General features: G+C 47.5%; 1 protein-coding gene across 1 annotated transcript; it reads left to right on the top strand.

Annotated features, from left to right (window-relative positions):
• Positions 1 to 8575: 8575 nt before the first annotated feature.
• LOC307237434 (deoxyhypusine synthase-like) lies at positions 8576 to 18123 on the top strand (the record flags this gene model as incomplete). Its single annotated transcript, XM_080010146.1, has 7 exons — positions 8576 to 8764; positions 15016 to 15137; positions 16475 to 16571; positions 16685 to 16771; positions 17174 to 17272; positions 17768 to 17833; positions 17911 to 18123. 7 exons carry the CDS (start codon positions 8576 to 8578, stop codon positions 18121 to 18123), a joined length of 873 nt encoding a protein of 290 aa, XP_079866272.1.

Raw genomic sequence — 18123 nt, forward strand, 5'->3', positions numbered from 1 at the left:
GTACAAGCTGATTTTATGAACAGTTTCCTGTTTGTTTGCCAATGATATTACTGTTTTGACGCATAATGCTGGATGAGAATTACTTTTCAATTCTGTTGGTTAGTGTTTTACTAATTATGTTGACACCACAATTAATTAGGTTTATGGGTCTATAACTGGAGGTGAGTGTTGGGTCCTTATTGTGTTTGAACCAACCAAAATGAGAGCAGTATTCATGTGCGGAGGCATAGTGGAGGTTGACCTAATCTTCATATCCATTCTGATGAATAATGACCATATAAGTAGCCAGAAGTGTCTATAGAATTCCACTGGGTAGCCATCTGATCCAGGTGATTCTTCGAGAGTGAGTGGTTGATCTAGTGTGGTAGCCTGCTCTGTGGATAGCTTAGGGAGGTTGATATGATCGAGGAATGAGTTCGTTATATATTTGATTCATTATCTGAGTGAAATAGTTTATTATAAAAGTCTCAATCTTTTCTTGATGTCTTGCTGGCTGTGTGTTATTCTACCCTGTGGATGTTTGATGGCTGTAATAAGTGTTTTTTCTCTACGACATTTCAATTGATTGTCAGGAAATTTACCTGATTTGCCATTGAACTCAAAATAATTCACTCTTGTTTGTTGCACGAGGAAATGGGTCTTTTGATGGTTGATATTATCAAGTTGAGATTTAGTTGTCCGGGTCTCATTTCAGATTTGCTCAGTGGGTGAGTGGGATTGTTGGGAGTAAAAGTCTTTTAATTGTTGTTCAAGTTTATTTCAGCATTCTTGTCCTCTCTTTTTCTTGTGAGTGGAGAATGAAATCATACTACCTCTTACAACTGCCATAGCCGTTTCCCAGCATGAGGATGGTGATATTTCTGGAAATTCATTCAGTTCAATGAAGGAAGTCCATTCTCTGGAAAATAAATAGTTAAATTCTTTATCTGTCAAAAGTGAGGCCTTAAACCACCACCTGCCAGGAGGGTTTCGGTTGGATTGATTTGAGGTTGAAACTAATCGGCCCGTGATCGGAGAATACAATAGGGTGGATTTTAGGTTTAGTGATTTTGGACATTACAAAGTTACTGTCAAAAAAAAGGCAACTCTAGAGAAGCTAAGGTGGGGTGGTGAATAATATGTGTATTCTCTATAATGTGGATCATTTGATTGCCGAAAGTCTTTACAAGTCTTGACTTAATTCCAATCTTCATGAACAATAATACCGCTATCAAAACATTACGGTAGAAGTCCACCAGATGCGTCGGGGCAGCGTACGGGCACACGCAACCTGGTTTTCCACCGGCTGTGTGGTTAAGTGTCCCAGATGCTTCAATGTTGTCGTAGAGAGGGGAGGAATATTAAAAACAACAGCGATTTAAACTCAGTTTGATAATACTGTGACACGTGGCGGGGTCGACCAGACAGACGCAATGAAAGAGACGCAGACAGAAACTCTGTGTCAAGGCGAGCCGCTCTTATTGTGTGCCGCGGGGCTACAACTACCCCGGGGTTGAGGTGTCCAGTCAGGAATTACCCCCTGGGACAGCCGTGTCCCTTTTTATTACAAACTTCTCTTCAGACACTCTCTCCTTCCACTTGGACCCAGCACTCTCCTCACTCGCCTCTCTCATCTCCTTCCACACTATCCTGGACACCTCCCTTCCAATCAGATGAACTCTTTACAAAAACATAAGTTTTTTTTAACCTGTGCTGTCAGCATGCTGGGCATACAACACAGAGTATTTGTTCCATTGCATGTAGGACAGAGTTAGTCTGCAAGTGGAGTTCAACTTATCAACCTGCAATGACTCTTTATAAACGGTCGGGCAATTAAAGGGGCTCTTCTCCTTCTTCACCATACTGGATAGACCCTCCATGCATTCCAGTCCGAACAGGAGCACAGAAAGATAATTTAGACAAGAATGACACACACACACACACACACACACACACACACACCCCAGATAGCACACAATTCACATCGAGCGAGTGGGTGTGTTGATGCCAACGCCCGCTTGTCCGTTGGGATCTTCGTGCACGCTCATTTCTGCTTGCCTTTACACAGTATATAATATATGTTAGTGCTCAAAACTGTTAGGGGGTATGCTGAGTGAACCCAGGTGCAGAGAACAAGGCAGAGGCGGCAAAAATAGAGGTTTACTCAAAACAAGTACAAAAACTGGGCAAAAACAAATAAGAAGTCTCGGGAGCTTGGGACAAGAGCGTTGTCATGAGGTTAGACAAACTCAAGACTGAGCGCCCGAGGACACAAACGACAGGGTCTAAATAGGGACGACCAAACGAGACACAGGTGAAACATATAACCTAATGAGGCAGGGTAATCAGGAACAGAAATAGGTGAAGCAGAGCAACCTTGAAAAGGCAGTACTGGCGGCATCTAGTGGCTGATGCTAGTAGGACCCGGGCGAACCCTGACAGGACCCCCCCGTCTAGGAACGGCTCCCGACGTTCCTCCAGGGAGTGTCGGGTGGCGACGGCGGAAATCCTGGATCAGAGAGGGGTCCAGGATATCCCGGGCCGGAACCCAGGAGCGCTCCTCCGGCCCGTAACCATCCCAGTCCACCAGGTATTGCAGGGCGCCGCGGAACCGGCGGGAGTCCAGGAGCCGGCGGACCGTGTAGGCGGGCTGACCGTCGATGATGCCAGGCGCCGGAGGAGGCCTCGTGGTGGGCGCCCAGGTGCTGGTGACCACCGGTCGGAGCCGCGACACGTGGAAGGTGGGGTTTATCCTCATGGACCTGGGGAGCAGAAGACGGTATGCGGCAGGATTGACCCGCCGCACGATCTTGAAGGGCCCAACATACCGTGGCGCGAGCTTGCGTGACTCCACCCGTAGTGGAAGGTCCCTGGTGGACAGCCAGACCCTCTGGCCCGGACGGAGCATAGGCGCTGGTCTGCGCCGTCGGTTGGCCTGGATCTGCCGCTGCCAGGATGTCCTCAGCAGGACCTCTGCCAGGTCTGTCGGCACCGTTGGACAAACCGCTGGGCTGACGGCACTCCCACCTCCACCTCCTGCTCCTGAAACAGAGGAGGTACGTACCCGAACTGGCACTCAAACGGGGACATGCCAGTGGAAGAACAGCGCAGAGTGTTGTGAGCGTATTCCGCCCACACTAGATGGTCGCTCCAGGAGGCAGGGTTGGAGGACACGAGGCACCTCAGTGTTGTCTCCAGGTCCTGGTTGACCCGCTCCGTCTGGCCATTGGATTGCGGGTAGAAACCGGAGGACAGGCTGACGGAGGCGCCGAGGAGCTGGTGGAATGCTTTCCAGAACCGGGATGCAAACTGCGGACCGCGGTCTGACACCACGTCCAGGGGCAGGCCGAACACCCTGAAAACATGCTGCACCATGAGCTCAGCAGTCTCCAGAGCTGAGGGGAGCTTGGGCAGAGGAATAAAGCGGCAAGCCTTGGAGAACCGGTCCACAACGATAAAGATGACGGTGTGGCCCCGAGACGGTGGAAGGCCGGTGATGAAGTCCACTGAGAGGTGTGACCAGGGCCGACTGGGGATGGGAAGGGGATGCAGCAGCCCCATGGGACGTGACCGGGGGTTCTTGTTCTGGGTGCAGATGGTGCAGGCAGCGACGAAGGACCGGACGTCGTGCTCCATGGTAGGCCACCAGAAACGCCTGCGGAGGAACTCGAGGGTCCTGGAGATCCCCGGGTGGCCAGTGAGGCGGGATGAATGCCCCCATTGCAGGACTTGTGATCGGACAGCCTTCGGGACAAACAGGTGACCCGGGGGCCCGTTGCCGGGATCCGCCTGCCTCCTTTGGGCCTGCCGGACCTGCGTCTCGATTCCCCAGCGGACCGGAGCCAAGATGCAGGAGCTCTGGAGAATGGGCTCGGGGAGTTCAACCAGCTCAGGAGGGTCGAACTGTCTGGAGAGAGCGTCGGGCTTGAGGTTCTTGGACCCGGGACGTACGACAGGATGAAGTTGAACCGATTGAAGAACAAGGCCCATCGGGCTTGGCGGGAGTTGAGGCGTTTGGCCTCCTGAATGTATGTCAGGTTCTTGTGGTCGGTCCAGACGACAAATGGGTGTTGGGCCCCCTCCAGCCAGTGCCGCCACTCCTCCAACGCCAGTTTGACTGCCAGTAGCTCCCGGTTCCCTATGTCATAGTTCCGTTCCGCTGGGGTGAGGCGACGGGAGAAGAAAGCACATGGATGGAGCTTCTTGTCGTGAGTCCTTTGGGACAAAACGGCCCCCACTCCCACATCGGAAGCATCCACCTCCACCACGAAGGGTAGGGTAGGCTCTGGTGTGGCCAGGACAGGGGCAGCGGTGAACCGCGTCTTGAGAGCCCTGAATGCCCCCTCAGCCTCCGCAGTCCAGGCGAAGCGGGCTGTGGATGTCCTAGTGAGGGCGGTGAGGGGAGCTGCCACAGTGCTAAAACCCCGAATGAATCGCCTGTAAAAATTGGGAAACCCGAGGAAGTGCTGCACCTGTTTGACCGAGGTGGGTGGTGGCCAGTCCCGGACGGCCTCGGTCTTGGCAGGATCCATCTGGACGTGACCCTCGGTGATGACAAACCCCAGGAACTGAACGGTGGTGGCGTGGAACTCACTCTTCTCCAGCTTCACATAGAGGCCATTGGCAAGCAGGCGGTGAAGGACCTGTCTCACATGCTGTATGTGTTCGGGAAGGGTCCTGGAGAAGATGAAGATGTCATCGATGTAGACGAACACGGAGCGGTTGAGAAACTCACGGAGGACGTCGTTTACAAAGGCCTAGAAGACAGCGGGAGCATTGGCCAATTCAAAAGGCATGACCAGGTATTCATAATGGCCGGTAGGTGTGTTGATGGCGGTCTTCCACTCATCCCCCTCGCGGACACGGACGAGATTGTATGCGTTTCGAAGATCGAGTTTGGTGAAGATGGTGGCGCCTTGCAGTTGCTGGAAAGATGTGGACATGAGAGGAAGGGGGTAGCGATTCTTGACCGTGATCTTGTTCAGACCACGGTAATCAATGCAGGGACGCAGGCCGCCATCCTTCTTACCCACGAAGAAAAACCCTGCGCCCGCCGGGGAGGTAGAAGGGCGGATGAAACCTGAGGTGAGCGCCCCCCGGATGTACTCCTCCATGGCTGTAGTCTCAGGGGCAGAGAGAGAAAAGAGACGTCCTCGAGGAGGGCAGGTGCCAGGCAGAAGGTCGATGGCGCAGTCATAGGACCGATGGGGAGGAAGCGTGGTGGCCCGTCTCTTGCTGAAGACCTCCCTCAAATCGGCATACTCGTGGGGCACTCGTGAAAACTCGGGATGGATGGGACCTTGAATACGGACTGGAGCCAGGACACGGACAGGAACTCTGGAGTGGGCAGGGGCTTGGGAAGGGGCCTGAGCTTGGACACGGACTGGAGACTCGAGAGGGTGAGAAGACGGACTAGAACGAAGACAGGTGGTGTGGCAGGCAGGGCCCCATTCGGTGAAACGCCCGGAGGCCCAGTCCAGATGTGGGTTGTGACGGGCTAGCCATGGGTAGCCCAGGACCAGTGGAAACTCAGGAGAGTGGATGAGGTGGAGCTGGATTACCTCTGAATGTTTTCCCTCCAGTGACAGCCAAAGGGGGGCGGTGAGATGGCACACGCTACCGGAACCCAGTGGTCTTCCATCCAGGGCTGTCACCGTGAGAGGATGCTCTAGAGGTGCCAGAGGGAGCTTTAGGGCTTTTGCTAGCCCTACATCCAGGAAGCTTCCTGCAGCGCCGGAATCCACCATAGCTTGGTGGGAGTGATGTTGATCTCCCCAGGCGAGGGAGGCAGCCAGCAGGACCCTGGTCGCCTCGAGCTCGGGAGAGAAGGTTGGCCTCGTCGCAGTTCTCCCTACCCTGGACGAGAGTTGGCTTTTCCCGAGAGCTCAGGGCAGGAAGAACGGAAATGCCCCGGGATCCCACAGTACAAGCAGCAGCGCTCTCTCATCCGCCGGTCACGTTCGGACCGAGAGAGCCGTGTGTTGCCTACTTGCATCGGCTCCTCCCTTGATGCTGGAGGCGAGCTCGGGATAGCCAGGAGATGCTCGGGAGGCCTCGTCCCCAGAGCTGCTCTGCGCGCTGGTATTGGTGAAGCGGGGAAAACGCGTTCCCCTTGTCTCTCCCGGAGGCGGTTGTCCACCCGAATCGCTGCATCGATGAGCGTGTCCAGGTCCTCCTGCGCCTCCCGGGATGCCAGCTCGTCCTTGACCCCCTCATTGAGGCCCTCCTGTAAGGTCGCGATGAGTGCCTTGCTGTTCCATCCAGACACCACTGCGAGGGTGCGGAATGCGATGGCGTAGTCCGCTGCGCTCTGTCCCCCCTGGCGGAGCCGGAGTAGCCGTGTCGACGCCCCCCTCCCACTGACTGAGTGGTCAAACACTCGGCGCATCTCCCGGCAAAAGCCTGGTAGCTGGAGCAGGCCGGGGTTTGCCGATTCCAGATGGCTGTGGCCCAGGAGAGTGCTTTGCCGGTGAGTAGCGTGACCGCGTATGCCACCTGTGAGGGCTGGGTGGGCAACTGTGACGGCTGGAGCTCGAAAGCCAGGGAGCATTGTGTCAGAAAGCCACGACAGCCCCCTGGGTTACCGTCGTACCGCTCTGGCGCCGGCAGTCGTGGTTCGCGGTGCTCTGGAGGACGCGGGTCCATGGGAGGCAGCGCTGGCGCAGGGGCCATAGGTGGAGCCTGTGCCTGGCTCTGCTGGACGGCCTGGGCGAGCGACTGCAGGTTGTTGGAGAACCAGCTCGTGTCGGCCAATCGCAGTCTCCTGGTGCGTCAAGGCCACCCGCAGGCTTTCCACCTCTGGAGGACGACTCTCTGCTGGGTCCATGTTGTTGGGCTCAGTCTTGCTGTTAGGGGGTATGCTGAGTGAACCCAGGTGCAGAGAACAAGGCAGAGGCGAGGTGTCAAAAATAGAGGTTTACTCAAAACAAGTACAAAAACTGGGCAAAAACAAATAAGACGTCTCGGGAGCTTGGGACAAGAGCGTTGTCATGAGGTTAGACAAACTCAAGACTGAGCGCCCGAGGACACAAACGACAGGGTCTAAATAGGGACGACCAAACGAGACACAGGTGAAACATATCACCTAATGAGGCAGGGTAATCAGGAACAGAAATAGGTGAAGCAGAGCAACCTTGAAAAGGCAGTACTGGCGGCCTCTAGTGGCTGATGCTGGTAGGACCCGGGCAAACCCTGACAAAAACAGGTATAACTAGTGGTCCCCTATTATCATTGCTCAAGCACAAACTATTTGAAACCGAAGAATGGCAGAAGTTACACAGTTCACATCTCGTTTGTACGTCACAAACATCTGATTCAACTTCCATCCAAATCGATCCACATACGGAGCAAAGATCTATGAATAAAACCGACAAAATTTGACCCAAATATATATATATATATATATATATATATATATATATATATATATATATACAGGAATCACTGGGGAAGAAGTCGTTGCACTTCTCTTTGCTTCTAAAAGGTAAGAACTTGGCACTTACGCTCCGAGGCGGTGTCCATGTTGTGATGCTGAGTGGGGGACGCCGGGTCATGCTCCTTGTCAATGGGACTAATAGTTCCAACATTAAAAGGTGTCCTTTGACGTGCATATCTTCTTTCCGGATCATCACAACCAGTTCTTTCATCTGGATTTGGAACCGGCCCGTCATTCATTACGGTTGTAGCCACGGACGCCTTGGTACCGCGGGGGGCTCGTTACTCATGATCATGCCGTTTTGCCCGCCCTGTGACGCTGCGACAAGTAACGCAAAATCTTCCAATCCGCTTCATGATACGAGTTCACGATGAATAAAAATTCCTTTTACAGACGTGAACTGCCCTTAAGCACGTGTCTTGCCATTATTATTTTAATGAAAGAGTCCCGTGACTTTCTCCCTCACTATTGCCCCTGACTCAAAGTTTTGTCAGCATTTAAAATCCTGTCTTCATTTGCTTATTTTCTTTATCATATACTTACTATTATTTCATTTATCATATATTTTACTGTTTCATTTATTCAATTATTTACCATGATAAAATAAATCCCATTAATCAGGAAGAAGTTTTTCGGCACCGAGTTCTTTAAAAATGGAGACAGGGGTAAATGTATCGGAGAAAAGAACTCAAATCCTTATGAGACCGATCAGTTATAAAGGATGTGGTTTATAACAGGAGACAGGAGTTAGTGTGAGTCCACTTCCTCTTCTTTATCAAAATAAAAGACATTTGTTATGATAATTTAACTTTTTAATTAAACCATATAACGCTACATTTTGGTGCCCCGTGTGAGACGAGTGAAAAGTTTAATTTCTAGGATAGTTATTGACGCTGCAGAATTCTGAACTCTTCATCATGGAACACGGTAAATGTCCAGACGAACAAAATAATCGATGTTGTACTGGAAAAGACGACCTCTCCCCTTTCCCCCGACGCTTGCAGTAGTGATGTGCGACCCGGACACAGTTCATCCAGTCGACACTGGAGGATCCCACTGTTGGATGCCTTTTCAGGATTGGCTGTGAATGACGCCTAATGTTTGCAATTGAAAGGCGACCGGCCTAATTCCATTTTTTCTTTTCAAATCCTTTCAGACAAGATGGAGAACCACGTGTTCAGAAAGCAGGGTCTGTACAAGAAGAGCGTCCCACTCCCTCATGACGTTCCCACGATCCGCGGCTACGACTTCAACCAAGGCGTGGACCATCGGGCGCTGCTTCAGTCCTACCCCAGCATGGGCTTCCAGGCCACCAACCTGGGTGTGGCCGCCCAGGAGATCAACAAGATGGTAAAATAAACGTATTCCGCTGTACGTTTTGTGCATATGAATACTAGAAAGAGGAAAATATGGGTCGACAGTTTCCGGGAAAGCCTTCCTCAGGAGCCGCCAGGTGAGTGTGTGCCTGTCTAGCGCTTTTACTGCAGAAAAACTAAAAATAACCGAAGCGACAAACTTTTCATTGTCAAAGTCAACACAGGGAGTAACCACATGGATTAACCAACCCTTGTTTACAACAAGTCCTGTCAATTAACAAACAAGTCCTGGCAGAGGAGACAAACTCCTCTCCTTGGCAGCGTGCTCCGGCGGCTTATCTCCCCATCAGGAGCCTTTCTGTGTGGAGTTTGCATGTTCTCCCCGTGCTCACATGGGGTTTCCTCCACCTACCCAGTAAGGACCCCCACCAAAAACATGCATATCATCATGGTCTGACCAGCGATGGACACTCGTCACCAGGTCCCCGGGCGTCGATGAACGCTGCCCCCTGCTCCTGGAGAAATGCAGAGGAACCATTTCACCAGCACCACCCAAAAAGCGTGTGTGTGTGTGTGTGTGTGTGTGTGTGTGTGTGTGTGTGTATATATATATATATATATATATATATATATATATATACACTACTCACAAAAAGTTAGGGAAATTCGGCTTTCGGGTGAAATTTCAGGATGAACCTAACAGGATTCAAACAGGATGTTGTCAGAGGGAAGTGGCTATCTATCTATCTGTCTGTCTGTCTGTCTATCTATCTATCTGTCTGTCTGTCTATCTTTCTGTTTGTCTGTGTATCTATCTATCTGTCTGTCTGTCTGTCTATCGATCCATATGTTTACACTACTCACAAAAAGTTCGGGATATTGGGCTTTCAGGTGAAATTTCAGGATGAAGCTAAAATGCACTATAACCTTTACAGGTGAACTTCATTTGACCTTCTCTAAACTTTTGAATGCACACGTCCAACTGTTCAGTGTTTCAGTACTTTTTGCACAACTTGCTGTTCTCTAACAAGGAGCTGAACGGCAAAATTCACAACAGGTGTTTGATCCGTGAATGGACCAATACATTTCCTGGTTCAATTAGAGTTGGTATTTAAAGTCCTCTTCATCATGCTGTTCACATGTTGACATCATGAGACCAAGACAACACCAACAACTGATCAACAGCACCTCGCCTTGCGAGGCTTCAAACAGGATGTTGTCAGAGGGAAGTGGCCACTGAGCTTAGAGCGTCACAGAGTGTCATCAGCAGCTTGCAACAGAGATACAGAGACTGGAAGAGTCACAGAAAGGCATAGAAGTGGACGTCTTTTGGCCGCATCCCACACTGATGAGCGCTTCATTGTGAACAGTGCCCTGAGGAACCGCATGATGATGCCACTCAACTCCAGGCACATTTAAGGAAGGTGAGAGGCATCAAGTGTCACGTCAGACCATTCAAAACCGTTGACATCAGTGTGGTATGCGTGCTAGACCACCTGCAAGGATACCTGACCACACCACCAGGCACAGGCATCATGGTCTTGCTTGGGCCAGGCAGCGTTGATGCTGGACGAGGGACCAGGGGCCTCAGTGCTGTTCTCTGATGAAAGTCCATTCACATTGAGCAGAAATGATGGAGACGTCAAGGAGAGCGCTACGCATCAGCCACTGTTGTCACCAGACGAGCCTTTGGTGGTGGTGGTGTTACAGTGTGGGCAGGTGTGTAGTCAATACAGAACTGCCCTACACTTTGTGAATGGTACAGTGACAAGCCCATACTACCTGAATGACATCATTCATCCAGTCATTGTGCCCCTGCATGAACAACACAGGCCTCATTTCATCTTCATGGACGACAACGCTCCAGCTCATGGAGGAGGCATCATTAGGGAACGGCTGCTGGAGACCGAGGCACCTGAAATGGAGTGGCCTGCACTTTCTCCAGACCTGAATCCCATAGAAAACCTATGGGATCAGCTGAGTGGCCGTGTAGAGGCTCCTAACTCTGTACCCCAGAACCTCACTGACCTGAGGGCCCCCTTCAAGAAGAGTGGGGGGCCAGGCCTCAGCAGACAATAAGTCGACTTGCAGCATGAGACGTCCTTGTCAAGCTGTAACTGATGCTCGAGGCCACATGACAAGTTATTGAGACATTGACATTTTTTGTTGTGGTAAACCCACCACTGTTGTTGGCTTTCGTTTCAGTAAATTATTTGAGATGAGGAAATCACCATTGCATGCTTCTACTTAAATGCCCTACTTTCATGATATCACTGCAGCATGAACTTTTTAAATTTTCCATAAATTTCACCCTAAAGCCAAAAATCCTTGCTTTCTGTGAGTAGTGTATATATATATATATATATATATATATATATATATACACAGTAAATGCATGTGTTGTAGTGCAGTCATGTGACAAATAAAGGTTCTTAATTCTTAATATTAACTTTTTTCTCATTCAGGTATACCATGGCCTACTCTGGAACGCCATTATTTAATTCTTCCAACAACATTGATTTATGTTGTGAGTTGAAGTCAGTAGCTTTGCTTGCTAGGCACCATCGATCAGAAAGTATCCCCCTTTCCTCCAGAAAACTCAGCAAATGTTTGGGGAGGAGACTTCCTCATGCTACGAAGGCGTTGACGGCACACTTCAGGTGTCGGCAAATGAGTTTGGCCCTTTTTAACTTTTTGGTACTTCATACTGTCCTCAATAGAGATGGCGGCACAAGCCTATTGTGACTTACCAACCAACGTAGTAGGGGCCACACAATTGTGGCCCCTCCCCTTGCAGCCGCCTGCGCGAGCGCCTTGTGTCGATTACGCACATTTTAGTATTTTTAGTATTTTTAGAGCTCATAGAGCTTATTGTGCTTAATCACCGGGTGTCAGGACATTTCACTGCATATATGTATGACTGTATGTATATGTATGTGACAAATAATCTTTTGACCTTCAACTTCGACTCAGGGCCTGCTGCTCCGGACCTGCAAGGAAGAACACACCTTTATCTACCGATCCAAACAGAATGACAAACTTTAACTCCCGCTTAACCAAAGACTTAGACACAAGGATATCAGAATGTGCAGCAATTATACGCAGGTCACCTTTCCTACAACTATCAAACTGTTCCAAAGTAGGATTATTCCCAAACCTCACGAGATGAGCTAAACAGAGCTATTAAAAACAAAGTTGAAACATTAGTCTCAAGCTCAACAGCCCCGGCCCAGCACACAGCTCAGTGGCCGAAGACCAGAATCGTATTCTTCTCATTCTTTTAGTTTAGTGGCGGATTGCAATAGTTAACTTTGAAGGTGCCTACCGCCACCTACTCCACCGGAGTACACAGAAATGATATTCACACGACAATATGAAGTGGGAAAAAAAGTATGAAGCTAAACAAAGAACCTAGACAAATACAATAATGCTACATTGAATTATCAAGAACCATCATCATAAAACCTTGTATCTTCAAAAATTCAATTGCATCTTTTTGGGGGCCCATTACCCCTTCCCCACGTGTCCTCAGTATTCCCTCTAGGTTCCATTCACTATCTGTCTCCCTTATCCTTAGTAGCAGCTGCTCCCTCTCTTCCTTGTACTTCTTGCATTCCATGAGCATAAGCAGCATGGTCTATGGTTTCGCAATGAGAGCATTCTTCTGGCATATTTCTCCCACCGGGAACGGGGTCTTGTTGAGTCATGCATGATCAGACCTTAGCCCAGTTGAACTGACTTGTTCCCTCCCATTTTGTCCTCCACCCTGTGCATTTATGGATTCCTAAACTTTGTAGTATGTTCGCCCCTCATTGGCCACACCTCATCTTTCCTGCCATTCCTTATTATCCATTTTTTTTAATAATTGCTTTTCCTTCACCTATACCAAAAGGAATATTCTAAATATATTTCCTATTTACAGCACTTTTGGCAATTTTGTCTGATCCTTCATTCCCTCTAATGCCCACACAGGCAGGCGCCTGACACAACGGTACTGATAGATGGTTCTATATCCTTTCCCCAATGTTAGTTTTTGTTTTTGCTGTGCGTATTCCGTTGCCCACCTTGCCATCTTTATCTTCAGAAGCGCCTATATAAATGTCTAAGTAAGCATAGTTTGTACTTCTTACATATTTTCCTGCTGGAAATCCTTTAGTTTTCCACCCATTCCTTCTTTAGTTTCATTATATTGTGATCTACTTCAGGTTTCGGGAATAGCCACCGGGGGAATCATACTGGGGTAGTGGTGATAAAATGAATGTCTTCCGGTCCATATTCCACTGCTTTACCGTTTGCTGTCCATCCAAACCTATTACCCTCAAATCGACTACACTCTGAGCGTTCCTGTGGCACACCCTTTGGCTGGGTGCTCATTGCCACACCCCCATGAACAGATGTTGTTGTTGATGTATTTTCTGGAGGCTGTTATTTCAATATCGCCAGATCGCTGTGCAGTTCACACTACACAACTCTCTGTCTTATGATCTGGAATCTTCAGGCTGTTGCGGTTTCACACCACATGATAATTGACGCCAGGAATGATGGGACACCATGCGCGGGGCAGGGTTATACATCTTTTAAATAAAGGAATAAAAGCAGAATTTAAATAAGAAATATATTAAAAACCTTAAGTAAAGTAAAATAGATATCTTGTGTGTTTCTGGCTGATGCTCTATGCACTCCCTTATCCAGGCGGCTCTTCTCCCCAAGGAGGGTATTGGAGAAATTCTCCTGCGTGGTGGGCGAGGTTAATCTTCCCGCTACGGGAATACAAAACGGAGAGTATTAAAGATATTTACTCTGCAGAATTAAAAGAAAGAAACAGAGCTGCTTCAAAGCAGTGTCTTGATCAGTCTACCTCTACTTCACTTGAAGAGGCCTTTATAGTCATGGGGGGTTGTGTCCCATTCTGAGACGGGCCATGTGATTGGCTGTTGTCTTCAGTACCAGCTGAGAACATGTTTTAACATAGAAAAACACTGAACACTGTCAGTGCAGAGAAAGCAAACGTTGAGTGTTTACACAAATGGTCCTCTTACGACATAACGACTAAAACATGAGTGACAGTGGTGAACAGGAATGTAAGATCTCCTGAGAAAGAGTCGGGTGTCACCAAACAAACATGTGCCTCAAAATGTAGACATCACTCGGTGGTAGAATTATATTATTCATTAACATTGATCATCATTTCTGCTCTGATCAAAGGGGAACAGGTGGAGGAAGGAAAAGTGATTCATTGTTCGGTCCACTGACCCTCTTGGGTCCTTGAGTGGTTTCGCCTCCTCCTGTCGATTAACTCATTGGATATGATTGTCCGTCCAATAGGATGGTCGACAACAGAGATGACGGACGATAGTTAAACACAAAGACCTCGTTTTGGGATTTTCGTGATCAAAAAGGTAAGGAAGTGGGTTAGGAGTGGGAGCCGTTTGTTGACACAGAACAGAGCCATGTGATCCTCTTGTAGAGAAGAATCTTTATTTGTCATGCGACACACCACACTACACTACAACACACACACACACACACGCTTTGGGTGGTGGCCGGTGAAATGGTTTCTCTGCATTTAACCCATCCTGGCTTGTCCTTCCTCCGGGGGGGCAGCCAGGAGCAGTGGGCAGCATTCGTCGAGGCCCGGGGACCTGGTTCCATACGCCCGTCGCTGGTCAGATGATGATGTTGTGCATGTTTTTGGTGGGGGTCCTTACTATTGTTAGATGGAGGAAACCCCATGTGAATATGGGGAGAACAAACGCCACACAGAAAGGCTCCTAATTGGGAGATAACCCAACAGAGCACAGTGCCAACAGCGCCCCAGGCAGGAATCGAACCCTCGACCTTCTTGCTGTGAGGCAGAAGTGCAATGCATTTGTTCCCCTTCAGTGAATCTCTGGTGAAGCGATTTCAGGAAGGACCATCCTGTTTCCGCTACGTTGGTATACCCAGGAACTCGTTGTGACAGTTTCGCACCACACGCCTTCTTAGTGGCCCTCCGGCAAAGAGACACAGACGACAGGGGTTGTTAACACCAGTTTATTGTAGAGAGTGGGCTAGCTGGGATTAGCCCAGGAGCAGATTGAACATGTCACGACTTCATAAAGTCGTGACATTTACTTCATAAAATAATACCACGAGACAGAAATAATGTTCAAATTAACCAAGCAAGAATCAAGTATTCCATAGAGCAGTGTGATATTCTACCCTATTCTGTTCCATTCTATTCTGTTCTATTGAATTCTATTCTGTTCTGTTCTGTTCTGTTCTATTCTACTCTGCTCTACACAGGTGGATGTGATTGTGACCACAGCTGGAGGAATCGAGGAGGATTTCATGAAGTGCCTGGCACCGACCTTCCTGGGAGACTTTGCTCTGCCCGGGAAGGAGCTGTTTGGCAGAGGCATCAACAGGTGATTTAATCATTTTAATGTTTTATTTTATTTTATCTTATTTTATTGTATTTTTTTTTTTATTATTATTACACTTATTATGATTATTACAATAATAATTGTAAATAGAGCTGCAGGCAGCAATGCACAGGGTCCAGTTTATTAGTTTTAGGAACCTAGTACATTATTTGGGTTTCTGTGCGACGCATCACAAGGTAGAAAGGTTCCAAACATTGTGGATTTACCTCTGGAACTATCAACATGGACTGAGCTTGAGGACTGGATTTTTGGACAGTTGTTTCTTTATTGTCTTGGACTTTCTTCTATTTTTTGTCATCTGGAACAATAACAAAAACAAACTTTGCAATTACTTTGCATAACAATAATAATAAATGTAATTTTATAAATAAAATAAATAAATGTTAGTTTTAATTACCACTTCATTGTATTTATTCTGTTAACAATCTACAATTGGAACATTCAGTTTAATAGATAACTTGTTTCTATTGTAATGCAGACAACATTTATGGAATGTAAACATTAATTTGTCATTAGAATTATTATGGAAGAACTTGTCAATAGTTAACACTTTCTGTCTTTTCATTTAAATCTGCTACGTTTAGCTGTAGGAATCTGAAGTAGGTAACGCTGTGTTTCGTGCGCATCAATTATGACGTATTTACGTAGGTTTACGTTATTTTCAGGTGAGGCTTACGTAATTTTATTGGTCATTTTTTCTTCGATTACATTTTCAATAAGTTACATTTGTATGTAATACAAAAAATGTTGTAGTATTTCGGTGAGCAATTACAATATCACAGCTTCAATTTCCCTGACGCCTCGCTGGATCTTGAACCCATCACTCAGTCGCACATTTCATTAGATTCGACTCCACGTGGTCATGAGATTTTGTGGACTACTTTTTTTTTGTAAAAATAATGTGGACCACATACTGTCGATAAAATATCAACCAAACAGATCTAGAGACATCTACCAGGTAAGAAGGTATATTAATATATATACACACGCGTAGTTTTTAATCTCTAAACACTACAAAGTGACAGAGTCTACACCCCACACTGGACACGGTGTGAATGGACGTTCTAAACCATAATCTGCACATTTATAGTAAATAGTATGATGACGTCACAAAGCTTCTTACTCTAAATCTCATCTCTTTCTATTCGTTTTTGAGTGTTGGTGTGTCAGTGATGCACGACCACCTGGATACTTGTGGTCAAATTTGGTTGGTTTTTCACAAATTTATGCTCCGTATGTGAAAGTTCAACCACGAGATGTTTGCGACAGACCGGTTCAAAGGATAAAGACGGTATTTCTGGGTTTTAACTTGAATCCAGGTCAGGAAACCTTCTGGTGCCAAATGATACCTACACTGCTTTTGAGAAATGGCTCCTTCCCATCATGGTCCGGATGCTGCATCAACAGAAAACGGAGGTGAGTCACCGCAGTAACAACAACAACAACGTCAACAACAAGTGTTGTTGTTCATATACATATATGACTCAGGTTCCTGAGATGAGGTGATTGCTGTTCCGTCTCCTCCTCAGGGCACTGTGTGGACTCCGTCCAAGATGATCCACCTCCTGGGCAAGGAGATCAACGACCCCGAGTCCATCTACTACTGGGCCTACAAGGTAGTACCTAAAATATGGTAAAATATCCCCAAATATGTTCTTCTAAATTCTTCTTTGGGACCATCGATGGGATCAGCCATCCAATGAAAAATATAATTCATAGGTTCATTATGTCATTGACTCTAATGGAGAGACAGACAGACTGACAGACGGATGGATGGATGGATGGATATAATATAAAAAGTAGAAAAGTTTACAATAAACCTCTGCATTAACAACTCGTGCTCTGTCATGAATAGGAAATTGTGTAATGTTGCATAATAATTCTTTCTCTAATAATTCTCAAAAGTCTTTAACCATAATAGACTAGGAATCATCATGCTACTCTCCACTGGATCCTCCTGATGCATCCATGTGAAACAATAACTTAAGTTGAGTTGTTGAGTTGTTTTATCATTGCAGAATAACATCCCAGTGTTCAGCCCGGCCTTAACAGACGGAGCCATCGGAGACATTTTCTACATCTTCACCGCTGATATGCCAGGCTTGGTGCTGGACATCGTGCAAGGTAAACAAAACATCACTGTCGCCATGACGCATGCACTGGACGCAATATGTATCTATCACTATCAATATGTATCTATCAATATCAATATGTATCTATCAATATGCATCTGTCAATTTCAATACGTATATCAATTTCAATACGTATCAATCAATATAAATTTGTTATTGATAAATATTCCATATCGATCAAGGACTGCACTGTTGTTGCTGCTGTAACTTGTGTAATTTGGGGATTAATAATGTGTTATCTTATCTTATTTGATCTTATCTTACTTACTGCATCTCATACATCTTTCTATTTCAGTGTCTGCTGAACAGCTTAGAGCATCGATTGAGGAAGTGCATTTTTTTCAGTTGATGAGTTGCCGTCAGAAAGTTTTAGACGTGTGTTTTTCCTGTTTCATGGGCTCCATCTTGACAGAAATGTGTTTTTGATTGAATTGAATTCCAGATATCTACGATTTGAACATCATCACGGAGGCGGCTAAGCAGACGGGGATGATTATCCTGGGAGGCGGCGTCCCCAAACACCACATCGCCAACTCCAACGCCCTGGTAAGCAGCAAACAACGTCAATGAAAAGGCTGAAAGCGAAAGCCACTGAGGTCGTGACGTGCTGCTTCTCTCTGCAGAGGTTCGGTGCCAACTACGCCGTGTACGTCAACACGGCTCAGGAGTTTGACGGCTCTGACTCGGGGGCGAGGCCCGACGAGGCCGTGTCCTGGGGCAAGATCAAGGCCGACGCCCGGTCTGTCAAGGTGCCTCCTCCACCCCCATCCACTGAAACCACTGTTGAGATGTGTTTAGATGAGATGAGACGAAATTCAGGTGATGCAGCAGCATAA

Source organism: Zeus faber, assembly GCF_960531495.2.
Source record: "Zeus faber genome assembly, chromosome: 11".
NCBI classification, from domain to species: Eukaryota; Metazoa; Chordata; class Actinopteri; order Zeiformes; family Zeidae; genus Zeus; species Zeus faber.